This window comes from Hyperoodon ampullatus, assembly GCF_949752795.1.
Source record: "Hyperoodon ampullatus genome assembly, chromosome: 10".
In the NCBI taxonomy this organism is placed as follows: domain Eukaryota; kingdom Metazoa; phylum Chordata; class Mammalia; order Artiodactyla; family Ziphiidae; genus Hyperoodon; species Hyperoodon ampullatus.
In genome coordinates, this window is record NC_136923.1 from 34,991,470 (window position 1) to 35,008,913 (window position 17,444).

Genomic DNA, 17,444 nt, shown 5'->3' on the forward strand with positions numbered 1-17,444 from the left:
CTATCAGTAAATACAGAGGGGACCTCAAAATAGCAATCCAGTCCTTTGAGTTCAATATTGCCTGAGGATCAATAAGAATGACCTACAGAACTGCATCTAGAAGCAAGGAAATCAGAACATCGGGTGTCCTGCAATACCCTCTCCAAGACCGTCCCAGGCTTAATATGGGTTATGCTGACATTAATGCCACAATATCCCCATTCATTGGGCTTTTTGAAAGAACTTTTCTCAATCCTCTGCCTTCCCTTCTATACGGAAGGAAGAAGAGTATATAAATTTCTTTGGTGAGAGTGGGGGGTGGGGAGATGTAAGAACAATTTAAGTTTTAAAATTCCACTGTTTTCATTTAGATTTTTTTGACTTTCAAAAGAAAAGGCAATTTCATTTTAGCAATGTTATGAGTAGAGTTTGTATTGTTTTAACACCTCAAGAGAGTCATATTTTATAGTTGTGCTTAATTTAAATAAATAGTAGAAGACATTCACATATCTTAACTAAATGAGAATTTTCTGAAAGAAGACTTTAAATTTCTAAGACACTAAAAAGTAAGTCTGGGACTAGAAAGCATTGATATATTAGGGATTTTTAAATCAGTTCTTAGTTTTTGACTTTACAATGTCTAGCCTTTTTTTTTAAAGAACACATTATACCAGTGTTTCAAAACCATTTCTCCTTTATTTGTATCAAATGTGTCTCTTTTAAGGTATGATGGACTAGCATTATCAGTACTACTTCGTTGAGTTAAGCATTCATTGTGGGTGGGCCTTGGCAAGTGCTGCTCATGAACTTCTCGGTTGTCACCTTGCTCTTTTCCTTATTATAAAATAGTACATAATGCTACAAAAGTTCAAATATATATGAAAATGGGTACAAATTGAACATTTTTTTCCAGATACACAAGTAGACACACATTATGAGGTTGTTTAAAATTAACAAATTTTTTCTCTTAAATAAGAAATGCAAATAGCATCCTGCTTCCAAAATGGAGCTCCCTGGTCCCCCATCAGCCCATATTGGGCTTCAGCCAGAGCCCCTGTGCACTGTTCTGCTGGTCATCCCGATATCAGGAAGCCATACACTTCGAATCTGAGGGTCTTGCATTCATTTATTTATGGTCTCAAACACACAGTTGAACAGGGCCAGTGGGAAAGGGACTGGCCAAGATTCACACGGCTGTGAACCTTGCAAAGTTCACCTCCTTTCTCAGCAGCAGGGCAGCTTGTCTGGAATGCCACAGGTACACTCATATGGAACTATTGCAAAGAATAAAATGTTTGGTTCTGTGATCATCATTATGGTGGAACAATATGTTGTAACTCAGATTTCCACAGAATCCATCACACTGACCATGGGGGGAGCTAAAGTGACTGGACTTGCTCCGCTTTCTATTTCCCTTGCCTTATTCACAAAATAAACCTACTAATTTAAGATGTAGTTATCATCTTTCAGACTCTGAGGATAGTCAATCTTAACAGCCCCAGCTTGGGAACGCATATAAAAGATGTCTGTATGTGTTCCTATAAAACAGTAAATGATGAGGAAGAAAACAGGAGTATCAAAACAAAATATAATAATTTACACAGAAAGCCAGTCAAGGTAAAAGCAAATGAGTCATAAACCAGATCCAAATGTAAATAGTTATCACCTCTCCATTTTGCACTTCATTTGCATCGATTTAGCTGGTTATATAACTGTAATGAAACACTAAAATCACTAGACCTACAGTTCTCTGAAATCAGCAGCTTTGCAAACTTTCAAATTTCTGTTTTCAACGACAAGTCAACATTTCAAAGTGCAGAAGTTAAAAGAGACAAGGAATGATAAATGATGCCCCACAATTGCTGAAATCTGATTACAGTGAGATAAGAGCTGGCCAGATTCTGCTTGCATGAGTCTATACCTAAAGAAAAAGAAAAAGAAAAAGAAAGGAAAAGAAAAGTCTTTAGATAAATGACTGCTTCCATTTATTCCTCCTAAATATAATATAAACAAGGAAACAAAGAAAATGCAAATGGATTCAGGATCTCATTTACACTTAGGGGGAGAAATTAATAAAACAGTTCCATCCTGAAAGAAAAACCAAAAATTGACACTCTTTTAAGAAGCTAATTTATGCACTCCTGAGTCCTCATACAAGTTAAGCAGCACAGAATATCACAGCAGGCATAGAACAACAGATCTCAAGCCCTGCTGTGTTTGTTCAAGAAGGCAAGTTAAGCTATTCCTAACAGGAAACAAAACACACGGTCTGGCTATTAAACAGGGATCGTTTTGCCATACTGTGCAGCCCTGAATCCATCAATTGCTGTTCCAAACAGGATTAGAGATGTGGTTTTCTTTAACTATGGTTTTGAGAAAAATGCTTATGCCTGCTCAGAATTTTCAGGCTGATATTAACTAATATAGTGCCAGGCAAGACACGGAGTACCTTCAAAACTTTCAAGACACTGTCTTTGACAAATTCCAAAGCTGTTTGAAGACAGCACAAAATGAAGGGGAGGGGAAAACCTGTGTGTGGAAAAGTTAACCATGTGAACAGTCAAATTTGGAATACCCCAAAGAGTATTTTTTCCTTTAAGTATTCAAGGCTCCATGCTATAGTGATTAATCACACAGTGAACAACTGATGTTTAGTTCCTATAGACAGAACCTACATGGATGAATATGTAGTATGAAAACTGGACTATTTTTGTGACTACTGAACATATATTTGCAAAGGCTCTGGGTAATTCTGTTATTATTATAAAATGGAATCTCCCAGCCATTTTTGTAGAAGTCAAGTACCACGTAAGGGAAAAAAGGCAAACCTTTCTTACATATGGACCTCTCTTCATTGTTGAACTCAAGAACAATCAATCCAATGGAGAAAGTGGTTCAATTTTCACTAAAAAGAACAGTTTTGTGATGGCCTGAAGGCATCAGGTCTGTATTGCTACATGTTTTTTTTAACCAAGATTCAGGACACTGCCTATGTATTTGGTGAAAATATTTATTGGTCAAGTGTATAACCAGTTAGTACTACCCCTATTTTGTAATAAGGGTTGAAATTTATAGAATCTAGAAATTATCTCAGAGGTACTTAAGAATCACAGGAAAAACAAAACTTTTTTTTTTTTTTTTTTGCAAACCATTGTTCTAGAAAATAGCCAAAAGGGCTAGAAGAGAAGTTTTGGAAAACCCTCAAATTATTAGCATCACGAAAATGATAATTTACAGACAACAATCATTAATGTCTGCTACACATAAGAGGGATACCCAAATGGGACATTTTTAGTTGTAGATCAGCCAAGAGATTAAAATAAGCATGTTTACAGAGACATAACTATTTAAAATATTTATAGAGAAAACAGTTGCAGATGATACAAAGAGAGATTCCAACAAAAACATAGCACAAATGCAGACACCATATGGTTCAATGTATGCACTCATGACCTCATGTGAAAAGCTGGCCAAAGACAGAGCAGCTGGAGCTACCTCCCTTTTACCCCCAGAACAACAAACTCTTGGGTTTGGAAGGGACTCATTATAATCATGGCCATGGATGGGTGAAATCTATGGGTAATGTCAAAGGCGTTGGGAAGAAATCTCTCAAAACAATTGTTTCTGAAAGTCTTTGCTTTGTTGGGATTTCAAGTCTAGTCTCCATTTCTTTCTGACTCCATGTAGGAGGTACAGGCAGGTGATACACAGAGTTTTTAATGAAACAAGAGAAGCATCACATTCCTCCTAGGCTCTTTTGACATCTCCTGATTATTCATTAGGCTTGAGTCAGGACCACAAAACACTATGGAGGTCCCAGACCACCACATCATGTCTGACTGCACTCTTCATCTGCTCTAAAGCACTGGGGGCCAAGCTGAGCAAATGGTAATAGGAACTCTAAATTTTGTGAGTTCCAGCATGTGTCAGGCTCTGTGGTAGGTGCAAGTAAGAGAAATAACTCTCATGACAAAACTACAAAGTTAGTCTCTTGTTCTTGTTGAATAATGAGAGGTTAAGTGACTTAGAGACATTAAGTGACTTGCTCATGGTCACAAACAGATAAAGGCTAGAATGGAACCCACCATCTTCTTTTGCTGGTCAAGCAGCAAGACAATATATTTGAGGGGAATTGATGATTGTAAGAACCTTAACCTTCTAGCAAAAGCCTTTGGTAACATTGGGGAGGGGAAGGGAAGGAACATGAGGGGTAGGGATGCTCATACATCAACAATTGAGACTAGTGGTCCTGAGGGAGAATGCCTTCAATCAGCAATGTGTCTCTCCTCAACCCTCCTCATCTTCCAGCCTGGATACCCAAGGTTTATAGTCAAACTCCTTCTCCAAAGAGCTGAATTTCCCAGAAACTATCCAAAGAATTCTGAAATCATTTCACACACGGCTCTTAAGTTTTTGTTTAAGGTAAATACCTTTCTCTATTATAACAGAAGACCATTTGTAGCCATAGTGAGGGATGGGAGGCAGGGTTGTTCTTTGTCATCTAGGGTTGCAGAACAAATCTGCTGGGCAGTCAAATATCTTTGGGACACAGGAAAAGCCCCTGGAGCACCTTTCTCACTTCTGAACTTTCAATAATCATAATAATAAGCTTCACTTTTCAGGGCATGTGATGTGAGTCAAGATAAGATATGATGATAGAAGAAAAGAGTGTGATGAGCTAAGTGCTATTGAAGAATCATATGGCCCAGAAACATTTGTTCTTACCATATTCTGTGTTGGTTTGTTTTGAACTTTGTTTTAAACTCCATGGCTGATGGCACCTCAAATTCATGAGGAATCTTTTACAAGTGAATGCTTTTGTCTACGGATCAGTGGAAATTTGATGAATAAATACTAGTAAGTTGAGGCCAGTCCATTTTTAGGCACTGGGTTTAAGTCGCTTTGCAAAGAAATTTCAAATGTGGGCAATTAAGCAAGCATGACCTATCAAAGATGCCGAGCCTTCCAGATAATGTGGAATTCTGAACATATATTTACCCTGGAAGCTGTTGCTCTACTCAAATACTTTAACTTTTAATGAAGTGTTCAGTCCTTTTGTGATGGCACTGAAGTGTAATCAAACATTACCACAAGCCAAGTCACACACTAGCATGTCTTGCCTTGTTTAAATACCTCAAATATATTTGAGTAATTGTGTAATGATTTCTGGGCCTCTGGTTGTCCATATGGTCTGAACAGACTGTCTTTTGTAGAGCAGTTGTGATATCTCTCTTAGTGAGAAAAAACCAAATCATCTCTGATTTGGAGAGCTTAGGAGGTACTGCTTAAATTTTAGGGTGGTGCCCTACCTCAACTCTTGAAATGAAACCAACTCACATCTGGGCCCCAGAAATTAATCTGTCTTCTGAAAATCTTGCTTGTGTTTGTAAAATACACAAGAACAATGCAGCAGGCATCACGTGACATGTTTTCTGCCATAACTGTCCTTAGGATGCAGTGACATGCCACAGGAATGATACAGCAAAGCCAGCACTGCAACCACATGGAATCTTTCTGGACAGAGAACGTTCTAGATGGTGGCACCAGATCATCTCAGACAGATAATGAGGACCAGTGAAAGGGTCTGACCATTGGCAAGAACTCTGCTTTAATGCTCTCTGGGTGGTATGGGTGTTGAGACAAGCAAAGCAGCTGTTGATTTTGCAATTAATGAAACCCAAGGTGAGTTTCAGGGATTTGGATTAAGAGCCCAGAATCTAAACATGGTTACTGGGCTTAATTAATTATTCATATTACCTGTCTCCCTAGGAAAGTATCCTAGGGAAGATCTGGAATACTATGTTTGAAGGAATGTGCCAAACTTACTCTTGACCTATTATTTGAGAAGTCTTAGCAAAATGATTGGACACAGATTCATCCCCAAACCACTGGCCACCATACGGCTCTCTGGTGGGACTAAGTTGGCAAGGGGCTAGTGGACAGCTAAGTCTGTTGGCCTTTCTGTTCCTGCCCAACTTCAGGCTCCTGAAGTCCTAAGAGGAAAACCATTTCACTGGTCATGAACAGTGCCGAATGTACAAGACCATGGAGGCATGCACAATTCGTGAGTTCTGGGGATGACTGGAATGTGATGGAAAAGAGTTTACCTTTTGTGCCTGAGGGAGCTGAAAAATAAGGGGGAAAAAAGAAGAAAAAACAACCATTATATAAGAAGTTAAGATTAAGTGTAAAACTTCATTTGGCTGTCATTGGCAAATGGCAAGACCAAAAGGGGGAGAAAGAGAGGAAAATAAAAACTAAAGCCAAGTCACTTCCCCATATAAAGCTATGGTGCTGGGACTTCCCTGGTGGTCCAGTGGTAAAGAATCTGCTTTACAATGCAAGGAACTCGGGTTTGATCCCTGGTCAGGGAACTAAGATTCCACATGCCAAGGGGCAACTAAGCCTGCGCTACACAACTACTGAGCTTGCGCACCTCACCTAGAGCCCGCGTGCTGCAAACTACAGAGCCCATGTGCTCTGGAATCTGTGCACCACAGCTACAGAGCCCACGTGCCCTGGAGCCTGCACACCACAACTAGAGAAGAGAAAACCCAAACACCACAACTAATGAGAAGCCCGTGCACCACAACGAAGAGCCTGTGCACAGCAACAAAAGATCCCACATGCCTAAACGAAGATCCCGTGTGCCACAACTAAGAAACAACACAGCCAAAAATAAATAAATAAATAATAAATAAATCTTAAAAAAAAAAAGTTATGGTGCTGATTATTCCACCTGCTATCTGAATCTGCTGAATCTGTAGAGCCAGCAGATAATTTGTGAGTTTGACAGTGTGTGTTTTGGGTAGTTCTGGACCTGCAAAGCTGGACCTGAGGTTCTTCTGTCCAGTGGCCCAAAGCACACACTATGAAGGCCAAGTTCCTTCTTCCTGTATGCCAACAGTTCCCCACTGCAGAGGACTGTCTGGGGACATGTGGGGCTGCCAAAACTGGGGGCAGTGGAAGGAGCAAAAGCTATTGGCCTCTAGCAGGTGGAGGCCAGGGAAGCTGCTAAACATCTTACAATGCACAGGACAGCCCCCACTACCAAGAATTATCCTGCCCATCTGTCAACTGTGCCGAAGTTGAGAAACTGTACTGTACATAAAGCTAAGACCATTAGAAGAATGTTGTTTTTAAAGTCAATTTTTCTTGCTTTGTAGCACAGTAACTGTTCCCTTTATTGGTGGTTAAGGAAGCATGAACAAGGATTTATGCATTTGAAGTAAGGCTGATATTCTAAGAACAACAGAAAGGCAGTCAGTCAATCCATAAAATAAGATATAATAGCTTTCCCAATGTCACAGGCAAGGAATTGAAATTATAGGTATGTGGAAAAAGATTGAATATTTATGAGATATATTTATCTATTTTTCTACATTGAGTCTATTAGGCTGCGGTTTAATGTCACGGTGTTTGTGACTGCCATTACAGCGTGCAGTGTTTCAAAAAGCATTTTCTAATCTGGAATGGAAATAACATTATCCATATATTAAATACCAAATCTAAGAATTACATCATTTTCAAGACTTACTTTTCATAGAGACTAACATTTATTGAGCGTGACCTTGTCACTAGGCACTTTGTTAAGCCCTTTATTTGCATCACCCCACTAAATCACAACAACCCAATACTAGGTACTCTTATTATCCCCATTTTATAGATGAGAAATAAAATGGCATTTAGAGGTTATGTAATTACATGATGTTCCATAGATAATAAATTAGAGAGTGGGGTTTCCTGACTTTAAAACGTACAAATTCAGTTCAACTCACACGTTAATAAAGGCCACAAACAGTTGGGAATTGTGATGACAAACTCTCTCTGTCTCTCTAGAGTTTATAACCCTGCAAGTGCCAGAAGATGCAAGATAACTAAACGAGATATACTATGGTCTTCATTTGAATCTTCTGCCTTTTCCATTATTTTCTTCCTGTGAACAATGCTCTCTCTTCACAGACACGAAAACCAGGGCTTTCTTGAACCCATCGTAAGGCCCTGCCCTGTGGATGGAGCCCAACAAAGGGTAGAAGGGATAAACACAAACCAATAAAGTGTCTTGGATCTCAGAGACTTCTCCAGAATGGTACAGAGAATGTCCACAAAGGGCAGACCCCAACCTCCCAACAATACATTTCCAAGCTCTTTTATCCCGAAAGGTCTCCCAATTTAAGAAGACAGGAATGCAAGCATGTTTTTCTGATTCTTTGCTCCTACTTAAAGCTGCCACTATTAAAAAGGAAGCTCACATGTTTCTCTAGCATTCTCAAGAGTGCAGAAATGTATCAAGAGGTGAGAAATTGAGCCTAAAATGAAGAATCACTTAAAGAAGCGTCTCTTAAATATCTTTTCACACAACGGAAAAGAAACCTTGGAGATGTGAACATTAATAGAATGATAAATGTATGTTTCCTTAGGAAAGCATTTGTGTTGAATCACAGCTTGTGTCATATGAAATGCATTGGGGAGCCATGAGAATTACAATTGTTTGATGAATTAAAATAAATACCAAAGTTAAGTCCTGCACAAATTGTGGGACTTGACAGGCCTCTTAAAAAGGAGGACTGCTCTCTCTGTCTCTCTGTCTCTCTGTCTCTCTGTCTCTCTCTTTCTCTCTCAGTTTTATCTTGGTGGAGCAGGAAACACCTCTTTTTGACTCACCCATTTAAGCACATGAGAAGAAATCCTGGGAGGGAAAATGAGAGACCAGGCCTTTGTGGTAATGTCTTCAGTTTAAGACTGCCCTCAAGTTCTCCACAAAACATATATTTTCCTCAAGAAATAACTCATGAGAACAAAGAGCAACTTTCCTACCAGAGCTTTTAAATAACATAAATTACAGCTTGCAATGCCCTATACAGGTTGCACCTCAGAGAAGGAGCCTCAGAATAGAACATGACAAATTAAGATGGGCTCACTGGCAGCCACAGACTCTACTGCTCGGGAGTAGGCTCTTCTGACGACACACGGTCACCGAATATTCACAGTGTGTAGAGTCCTGAACTGGGAGCCAGATCAGCTGGACATTAGATCCACCCTGGCCTCTGGCTAGAGTCTTGAGGCACGTGCCGTCCAGCCTTTAGCCAGAGTGCTTATCCTTAAAAAAAGATGAGGGAGGGAGGGCTGGGAATGGGCCAGTCCTTGTATGGCAAGAAAGGTTAGCCTCAAGAGCCAAGTCTAACTGATTGGTAATAGATTTCTATAGGGTTGTGTTGAGAAGGATTCTGAAGTTATATCTGAGTTTTGTTGTAAAGAATATTATAACCAATTAGCAATGTCTGCTGTGGGCTCAGAATAAGGAGTGGCAAAACATAGTTCTGGACACGATGATCTCTAAAGGTCTCAGTGTACTTTTTCTTTATAGTTCTGAGCACATCTATAATTTGTATGTGAGTTAGTTTAATGTCTCTCCCCTGCTAGGTCACAAGCTCCATGAGGACATGAGGGTACCTGCTTTGTATGAAAGTCTCTATTAAGTTCTCTATTTGTGACTGTGATATGGTGCTCACCTGGTTAAAGAAGGTAACTTATTACTAGGGTACACCTAGGGTGGATGCCAGGGAGAGACAACTGGGGTAACTGACTGCAGTCTACACCCCCCCCAAATACAAAGACCATGTTGATAACCCAAGATAATGGCTTTCAAGAGAAAAAGAAATACCTCTGCCAGAAGGATGGATATGAAACTCAGATTTCAATATGCTTGGTACAGACTTCTGCAGATGTGCAGATTGTCTCACTGACCCATGGATGTGCATAAAACCAGCCTGGGAACTTCCCATCATCACTCAGCCTGAGGCAAGGCAACTTCTCTTCCTCAAAGACCTCTTCTTCTTCAAAGCCACCCCGTCAGGCATTGTCAACTGGGCTCCACCTCTATGGGTCTGTTTCCTTACTTACTACATCAGGGTCTGCACAGGCAGATTCAGATTCCTTCAGGCCAAATGCCCCCTGATTGTATGACTCTATATCCAACTATTCACATCCTCTAGTCACTTTTTAAAAGGAAGGAGAAAGAAAGAAAGAAATTGTAGTACGTGATGGGCTTGTACATTCCTAGGGAAAATTCCAACGGTGTAGAATACATTCATGGGACATTTCACATTCAAACCTGGAAAGACTGAGAATATGTCATCCAAGAGAGTGACAGAGATGAAGGGCACAGTAGTAACAGAAGCAGCCACTCTTGAGTGACTGCTCTCAACAGACCAGGAACTTGATTAAGTGCTTTACCATCTTGAGCAATTTTGGTCCTCAGAGCAGACCTCTGGGTTATATATTAGTATCATCCTCAGTTTATGGATGAGGAAATAGAGTCTATTTAAAATAGCTAAGAACCTCGCCAAGGTCACCCAGTCAGGAAATGCTGGAGCTGAAAGTCAAGTCAGAGTCACGTCTCTCTGCAGCCCTCACCTCTGCTTTAACTGTCAGGCTCAAGGTGCTGCTTCTCATGCAGACCAAGGGCGCTAGCACCAATCCAAGGTTTTGGGGGCCTCTCAGGCTATTCCATCCATGAGTCCCCCGTATGAGGAAGGGGGAATGAGAAATACTGGCACCACCCCTTACAGAAGAGTCTGGATGGAGAATCTAGCCTACCACACTTCTCAGCATGTAGTGTATGATGTATGATGTAGCACAAATAGTTACCATGTCTTCTCCTGTCACAGACAAACTTGTTCTTCCCTCATTTTGGAATGCTCCCTCCTACCCTCCCCCCTTGTCCAGCAAACACCTACCTCACTGGTCAGTTGTCACTGTCTTAACAAAGTCCTGTCTGACCTCTCATATCAAATGTCCTCATTGCATGCCCTCATAATATCACCTATTGCCTATTCATAGCATAGTTACTGCTAGTTGCAGTAACTGCCATTCTGCCCCTTTTTGGTAACAGAAACCCACCTTTTAGCCAGGCTCAGCTAAATTACCCTATTAGAACTTGGTGTGGCTAAGTTATTCAGTTGTGGTCAATGAGATATCCATGGATGTGGTTTTTCCAGATAGTACCCTTGAAAGGACTCCTTCCATCCTGCTGCCAGGAAGGTAGATGTGATGGCTGGTGCTTTAGCAGTCATTCTGGACTATGAGGTTGTCTTGGATAGAAACCACATGCTGCGATGTTGACGACAGCAGTAATGACGAGCAGTTATAATAGCTATGACATACTATCCACCATTCTAAGTGCCTTATCTATATTAATTTATTGAAAACTCACAGAAACTTTATTAGGTAAGTTCTATTATTACCTCAATTTTCCATGAAACTACAAGGTCACATACCCAGAGAGCAGCAAAGATAGTGTTTGAGAAGGGAGACCAGTTAGAAGACTACTGAATAAACTGAATAAGAGATGAAAGATATAGTGCTGGTAGTGGAGGTGGCAGGCAGTGGTCTGACCCTAGATCTACTTGAGAGAAGAGATGATGGACTGGATGATAGATAATATGAGAGAAGGACACACATCAAGTCTGTGTCTAAGGCTTTTGGCCCAGGTAAATGCAAAAATGGAGCCTCTGTTTACTGAGAAGAAGACTATGGGAGAAGCATTTTTGAGGAAAAAAAAACCCCACAGAGTTCAGTTTTGTCTAAAACGGACAATTTGAGCATGTCCCCTAGACTTGCAGGCAGAGGTGTAGGGTAGGCAACTTGGTCACCGTAAGCACGCAGACAAGGTCACCCAGGGAGTGAGTACAGGGACTGAATCATGGGGTGGGTGATTGTGGGGCACCAGTTAGAGGCCTGTGTGCTAAGGTGGGCCAGGGAAAAGAGCTGTGAGGAGCCACAGGGGAGGCGGAAGAGATCCGAGTGTGCTTTGAGTCCCTGATGGTAAGTAAAGGTGTTTCAAAAAGCAAGACATTTTCTGCACCAAAGGGAAGGGAATGTTTTTGTTTTAACTTTCCTCGTTTACTTCATTTCTATCTCAGAGTCCCACAGAGAGCCACAGGGGCAAGTGAGGGGACATCCATCACTCCAGCTCAACGAACTTCTGGAGTTGAGTGGACTCTTTTTCAAAAATAAAACTCAATTAAAAATCTATTGATCAAAACAACACATTCACTATGAAATATGTAAAGACCAAATGGGACATAAAATATTTTCCTGCCAACTGTATAAAACAAAACAAAACCAAGAAAGCCGGGTCTACATATGTTTATTCCATTTGTAAAACTGGCCCTTTGCCTTGGGCCTTATGAATGAGTGATAAATCCCTGTTTGCTGCAAAGGTTCCCTGTGTTCGTTTTTTTTTCTTTTTCTTTTTTCCTGTGCATGTTTACATTTATAATTGTCCATTCTTCTTCATTAAGTCATGTGGATAAAGATTCCTACTCCTGTATGTATCAGAGGACGTTTTGTTCATTGGTTCAAACTCCAAAACCTACACCAGGAGGAGAAGGCCTCTGATGAGCTAGGATCCAGTGGTGGAGGTTCTGTCCACATCCATCCACTTCTGCCACCCCACACCAAGCCACCACTGCTGCTCATCCATCTCCTCAGTTTCACTCCTCCCCCTGGTCCTTCCTCTATACTGCATCCAGAACAATCTAAAAGTATAAGCCTGGTGCTTTGCTGGCCCTGTTGTCCAAGCCTCACTTGCCTCAAAGCCTTCATGTGGCTATTTCTTCTGACTGGCTGATGCTCTCCCACCATGTCAATTCCCTGACACCCCCCACAACCCCTGCCTCACTGATTCCTACCCATATGTCAGATGTCAGCTCTGAAGGCACCTCCTCTGACAGCAGTTCCTATCTCAACCCCAAGTATCTTTCTATGACATCATCTTGTTTATTCCTGTCTTAACATTTATTGCATTCTGTAATCTTCTTGTTTATTTTTTTTTTTACTACTTCTCCACATAAGAACTCAAGATCCATCTAGGGGCCACATGAATGAACAATTTATTCATTGCTGTATCACCAGGAACTAGACCTGTACTGTACCTGGCCCTTGGTAAGAATTCACGAAGGAGTATTTGTTGGAGGAAGAGAGGGAGGGAACAAGGAAAGAGAAAGGAAGGAAGGAAGGGAGGGAGGGAGGGAGAAAGAGAGGGAGGAAGGAGTGCCTTGGAGTTTAGTAGACCAGGTGTCCAATCCCACCTCTATCTCTTATGAGCTGTAAGGACTTAGGCAACAATATATCATCTCTGAGCTCTGGATTTCTCATCTGTAATATTATAGTAATAATACTATTTCATGGAATTAATGTAAGGATTAAATGAGATAAATACATGTTAAGCCCCTGTGAAAGCCACTGGCCCATAATGGCTGCTGTTTTTACCCCATGATCTTGTAACCTCTAGAGTTTTCACGGGTGCCCCAACCTGGTGTTGTGTGAGAAGTATACTAATAAGCAAGGGCCTCATGGTCCACAGATAAGCCCACAGACCTAAGATCACAAACATTCTCAATGGGCCATCACTTCTTCACAGTGGGTTATGTGAAGAAGTGATAAGGCCTGAATAACGTGCTTACTCTTTACAGTGGACATGTGTTTCTTTGCTCTCACCATCAACTCCCTTCTTTCCTAGTAGTGGCCCTAGTAGTAGGGCAGCGGTCACCAACCTTTTTGGCACCAGGGACTGGTTATGTGGAAGACAATTTTTCCATGGATGGGGGTGGTGGGGGGTATGGTTCAGGTGGTAATGTGAGCGATGGGGGGGCAGGGATGGCTCAGGCGGTAATGCAAGGGAGGGGGAGCGGCAGATGAAGCTTCACTTGCTCGCCCACCGCTCACCTCCTGCTACTTGGCCTGGTTCCTAACAGGCTGCAGACTCGTATCAGTCTGCGACACAGGGGTTGGGGACCCCTGTAGTAGGGTAAGGCTCTACTCCAAGCCCCATGATGTGGGCAGTGCCCAGACCTCAGTCAATCAATTCATCACTGGCCCCAACAATTGGCTCAGGGTGGACATGTGACCTCACCTAGTCTACTCAGGACTTTTACAGAAGTAACCAAATATCAATCCCCCATCCTCCTTTCTCTCCGCCTCCCTTTCCTCGCTCCACTAGAGTCTGAGAGGACGTGCTGCCGGGGACAGATCATCAAATGGGACCTTAGAGTGAAGCCAGCACCATGGAAAGCAGGGCAGTGAGACAGATAGAACTCAGCACCAGTGGTGTCACTGGAGCCCATGTCCATCCATGAGACTTAGCTTCTAGAGGCTTCCAGCTCAGTACGAGGCATGGGGACATCCTGAGTGAACCGAGTTTTTCTCATTATTTCCACAGATACTTGTAGCTGGCCATCTCTAGGTACAGACCATGGCTACTCAGAGCTACATTTTACTCATACAGATCAAGAGTCTTATCAGGGCTTCCCTGGTGGCGCAGGGGTTGAGAGTCTGCCTGCCGATGCAGGGGACACGGGTTCGTGCCCCCATCTGGGAGGATCCCACATGCCGTGGAGCAGCTGGGCCCATGTGCCATGGCTGCTGAGCCTTCGCGTCCAGAGCCTGTGCTCTGCAACGGGAGAGGCCACAACGGTAATAGGCCCGCGTACCGCAAAAAAAAAAAAAAAAAAAAAAAAGAGTCTTATCAAAATATTTCTGTACCATTTGCTCAGCTTCAAAAATACTCAGCAGTAATTTCCTCAAAATATTTCCAAGGGTGTGTGTGAAATTTCCTTACAAACACACAGGGCATCATATTTCTCCAAAAAACAGAAGCTATTTTGGCCTCTCTGAGAATATTAGGTAAGTCAGGAGATAAATGGTATCTCTCTGTGTCATTTTCCTTCTTAAAATCTCCTCCTCCCTGGGCTTTATCATGAGTGTCAATTTACTCCCACTGTCCCATATTCTTTCTCTAGTTCCTTAAATGTGGACGCCAGGCTGCTCCCTCTACAATCCCTAGTCCCGTGGCTTTATCTAGTCCCTTGTCATGGCGGTGGTGAAGAAGGATGAGGAGGAAAGAGTAGGAGTAGAGGTAGAGATAGATAACCCTGCAGAGTGGAAGACAAGAACAAAAACAGGGTCAATAAAAGAAGATAAATATAACTGACTTTTCTACTTTGAAGTAATTTAAGTACCCATTCCAATTTTCCCTTCATATCCTGTAAGTTTTTCAAACCTTGTCGGAAAGATCATGAAAAGAATGGTATATATGTATTCCAAATTGTCTTACTTTTATTGGTTTGGGTATTATCTTGCCTAACCATATATAATTTAATAGTGATTTCTCAACATCTAGTTTGGGATACAAATGGAACTTTAACTTCTTTTTCCAACAGCATATTTAAAGTCAAGAAAAATATAGACAGAAAGACCCATCTTTGTAATACACATGTTGTTTAAAATGTTTCTTTTTAAAAAAAAATCACACAAGCAATGCATGTTTCTTATAGAAAATTAGATATCAAAGATAAGCAAAAGAAGAAATTTAAAGCCACTGATAATGCTAACATCCATTGTTGATTTCAGTTAATGCCAATTATTCAATTATTTGAATATAAAAATATTACTTATTGAATTCCTTATTATTAGCTATCTAGGCTGTATTCACCTTGTCACTAAATGGATGACACTGTAGTAAACATCCTTGTAGTGAAATTTTTGCATACACTATCAACTTTTCAAGAAGTTGAATAATTGATCAAAGGGCATTGCCTATTTCAGTCCAAGTATTCTCAAGGAAAGTTGTCCTGATTTACACTCTGACGAGGATTCTCTCTTTCCAATGTCAGTTTCAACACTCCAAACCAACACTAAGTATTATCATCTTAAAAAATCTCCCAGGAATTTAAAAATACAGATTATATGGATGAGTCTTTTCCATGTTCCAAATGAGTTTAAAGCAGAGAAAATATTAAACTTCAAAATGCCTAAAGGGAAAGGGCTCGCTCTGTTTCAGGTCTCCAGAGAACACTGTCCGTGCCACTGCAGACTAGCATCCTCAGGTTATTTAGTAGAAAAGATGTAGACTGATAACTAAGGGTCAGGTTTTTCAAACTGAACTCTGAATGAAAAAATCCAGTGTCTTTTTTTGCAGCAATAGAGCCCTGCCTAGATGAAAGGCAAGCCCGCATAAATTATTCACTTGATGGCAGACATTTTTTGGGGACAGGGAAAATGTGGATTATTAATGGGCAGACCAGAACAATTCTCACATTACATATAGCTGAGGACTATCGGCTGGGGGAAAGCCCCAGACATATTTGCTCATTATAAAGTTCTGAAAATTCTCACAACAAGAAGTCATTTCTCATCAGGCATGAACTCTGCACTGTATCAGAAAAATACATTTCCAATTAAAATTGTCATTCTTCAGCCTTATTTTGGGTGGTCATCTTGCTGAAAAATTATCTGGAGTTCTGGAAATGTGGGAGAGCCCAAGGTCCTGATGGTTCCCTGTGAGAACATGGAGTTGGTAGAATCAAAAAGAAATTTGGCAAAGCTCAGATAAAACCACCACCATGATGTGTATGTATTTCTGCTTGGAAACCACATTGTTCCACATGGCAGGCCAGGGATCAGTGTAGATTAAGGAGGATCTGATAGGGAAGGAAGCTCTTTTCTGCAGGATTCATTTTGGAAATATCTGAACAGGATGCAAACCCACTCAGACCTTCTCCTGAACTCCCACCCTACCAGTGTCACTTTTCAACATTGTGACTGCTTCCAGTTGGATACTCTAAGCTGCTGGTTTTAATTAAAACTTAATTTGCAAAAATGTTTCATAATTTATGCATGTCATGTAATTCCTCTGAGATGAACTTGGAGCCAACTCAGGGCCATATAAGGAGACACTATACTGAGAAGGATGGGGGAGGAAAGGGATGTAGGAAGAGAAGTACCAACAGGCTCAACAGAGGAAGGTCCTGATACTTTGTTTCAGCCTCCCACCACTTGGATCTGCAGCCACCTGGGAGAGACATGGACTGTGATATCTAAAAGCAGGGAGCCATTTGGCAGGTCATAGACTCAGAGAACCAGAAGGGTCAGAAATGACCAGAATGGCCCTCCGAGAAAGGTCTTACCGGGGGAAATGGTTAGCCTAAGAACTTGAAAGCCTCCAAAATATATGAATGTGTTCCTACCCTCCCCACAGAAGGAGACAAAAAGCAAAACAAAACAAAACAAAAAACCCTCAGAGGAAAATTAATGAAAACTCAAGAGTCTGCAATGAAACTGTTACTTCACTCAACAGATGTCTTCAAGAGAATTTGCAGAGATCTGCCAAACTGGTGAACCACAAAGAAATGTGTGTGGCAACTTAACTAGAAATATTGGGCCCCCAAGAAAGACAACTTCCCCTCAACACACATCCTTTATTAATTGAAAAATGAATGATGTGCAGTCACCCTCCATGTCTGCAGTGGAAAGAGTACATAGACACTGTTTGACATAAAAAAAGAAATCGATGGAGCCAGAAATAAAGGTAAATGAGTGGTCTGCATACTCACAAAGGATGGGCCATGTCAATGCTATATTTTTAGTGGCCAATCTGGTAAGTTACACATTTCATTGACAGA

At 41.2% G+C, this 17,444-nt stretch overlaps 1 protein-coding gene across 1 annotated transcript in view; it reads right to left on the bottom strand.

Moving 5' to 3' along the window:
- The window catches only part of CACNA2D3 (calcium voltage-gated channel auxiliary subunit alpha2delta 3), a gene marked incomplete at both ends in the record, with an annotated part of 803,480 nt that overhangs the window by 225,785 nt on the left and 560,251 nt on the right, over positions 1-17,444 (bottom strand). The window contains one exon of the mRNA XM_079712407.1: positions 6,087-6,104. Coding sequence (XP_079568533.1) covers positions 6,087-6,104 — 18 coding nt within the window. The remainder of the gene's footprint in view (positions 1-6,086; positions 6,105-17,444) is intronic.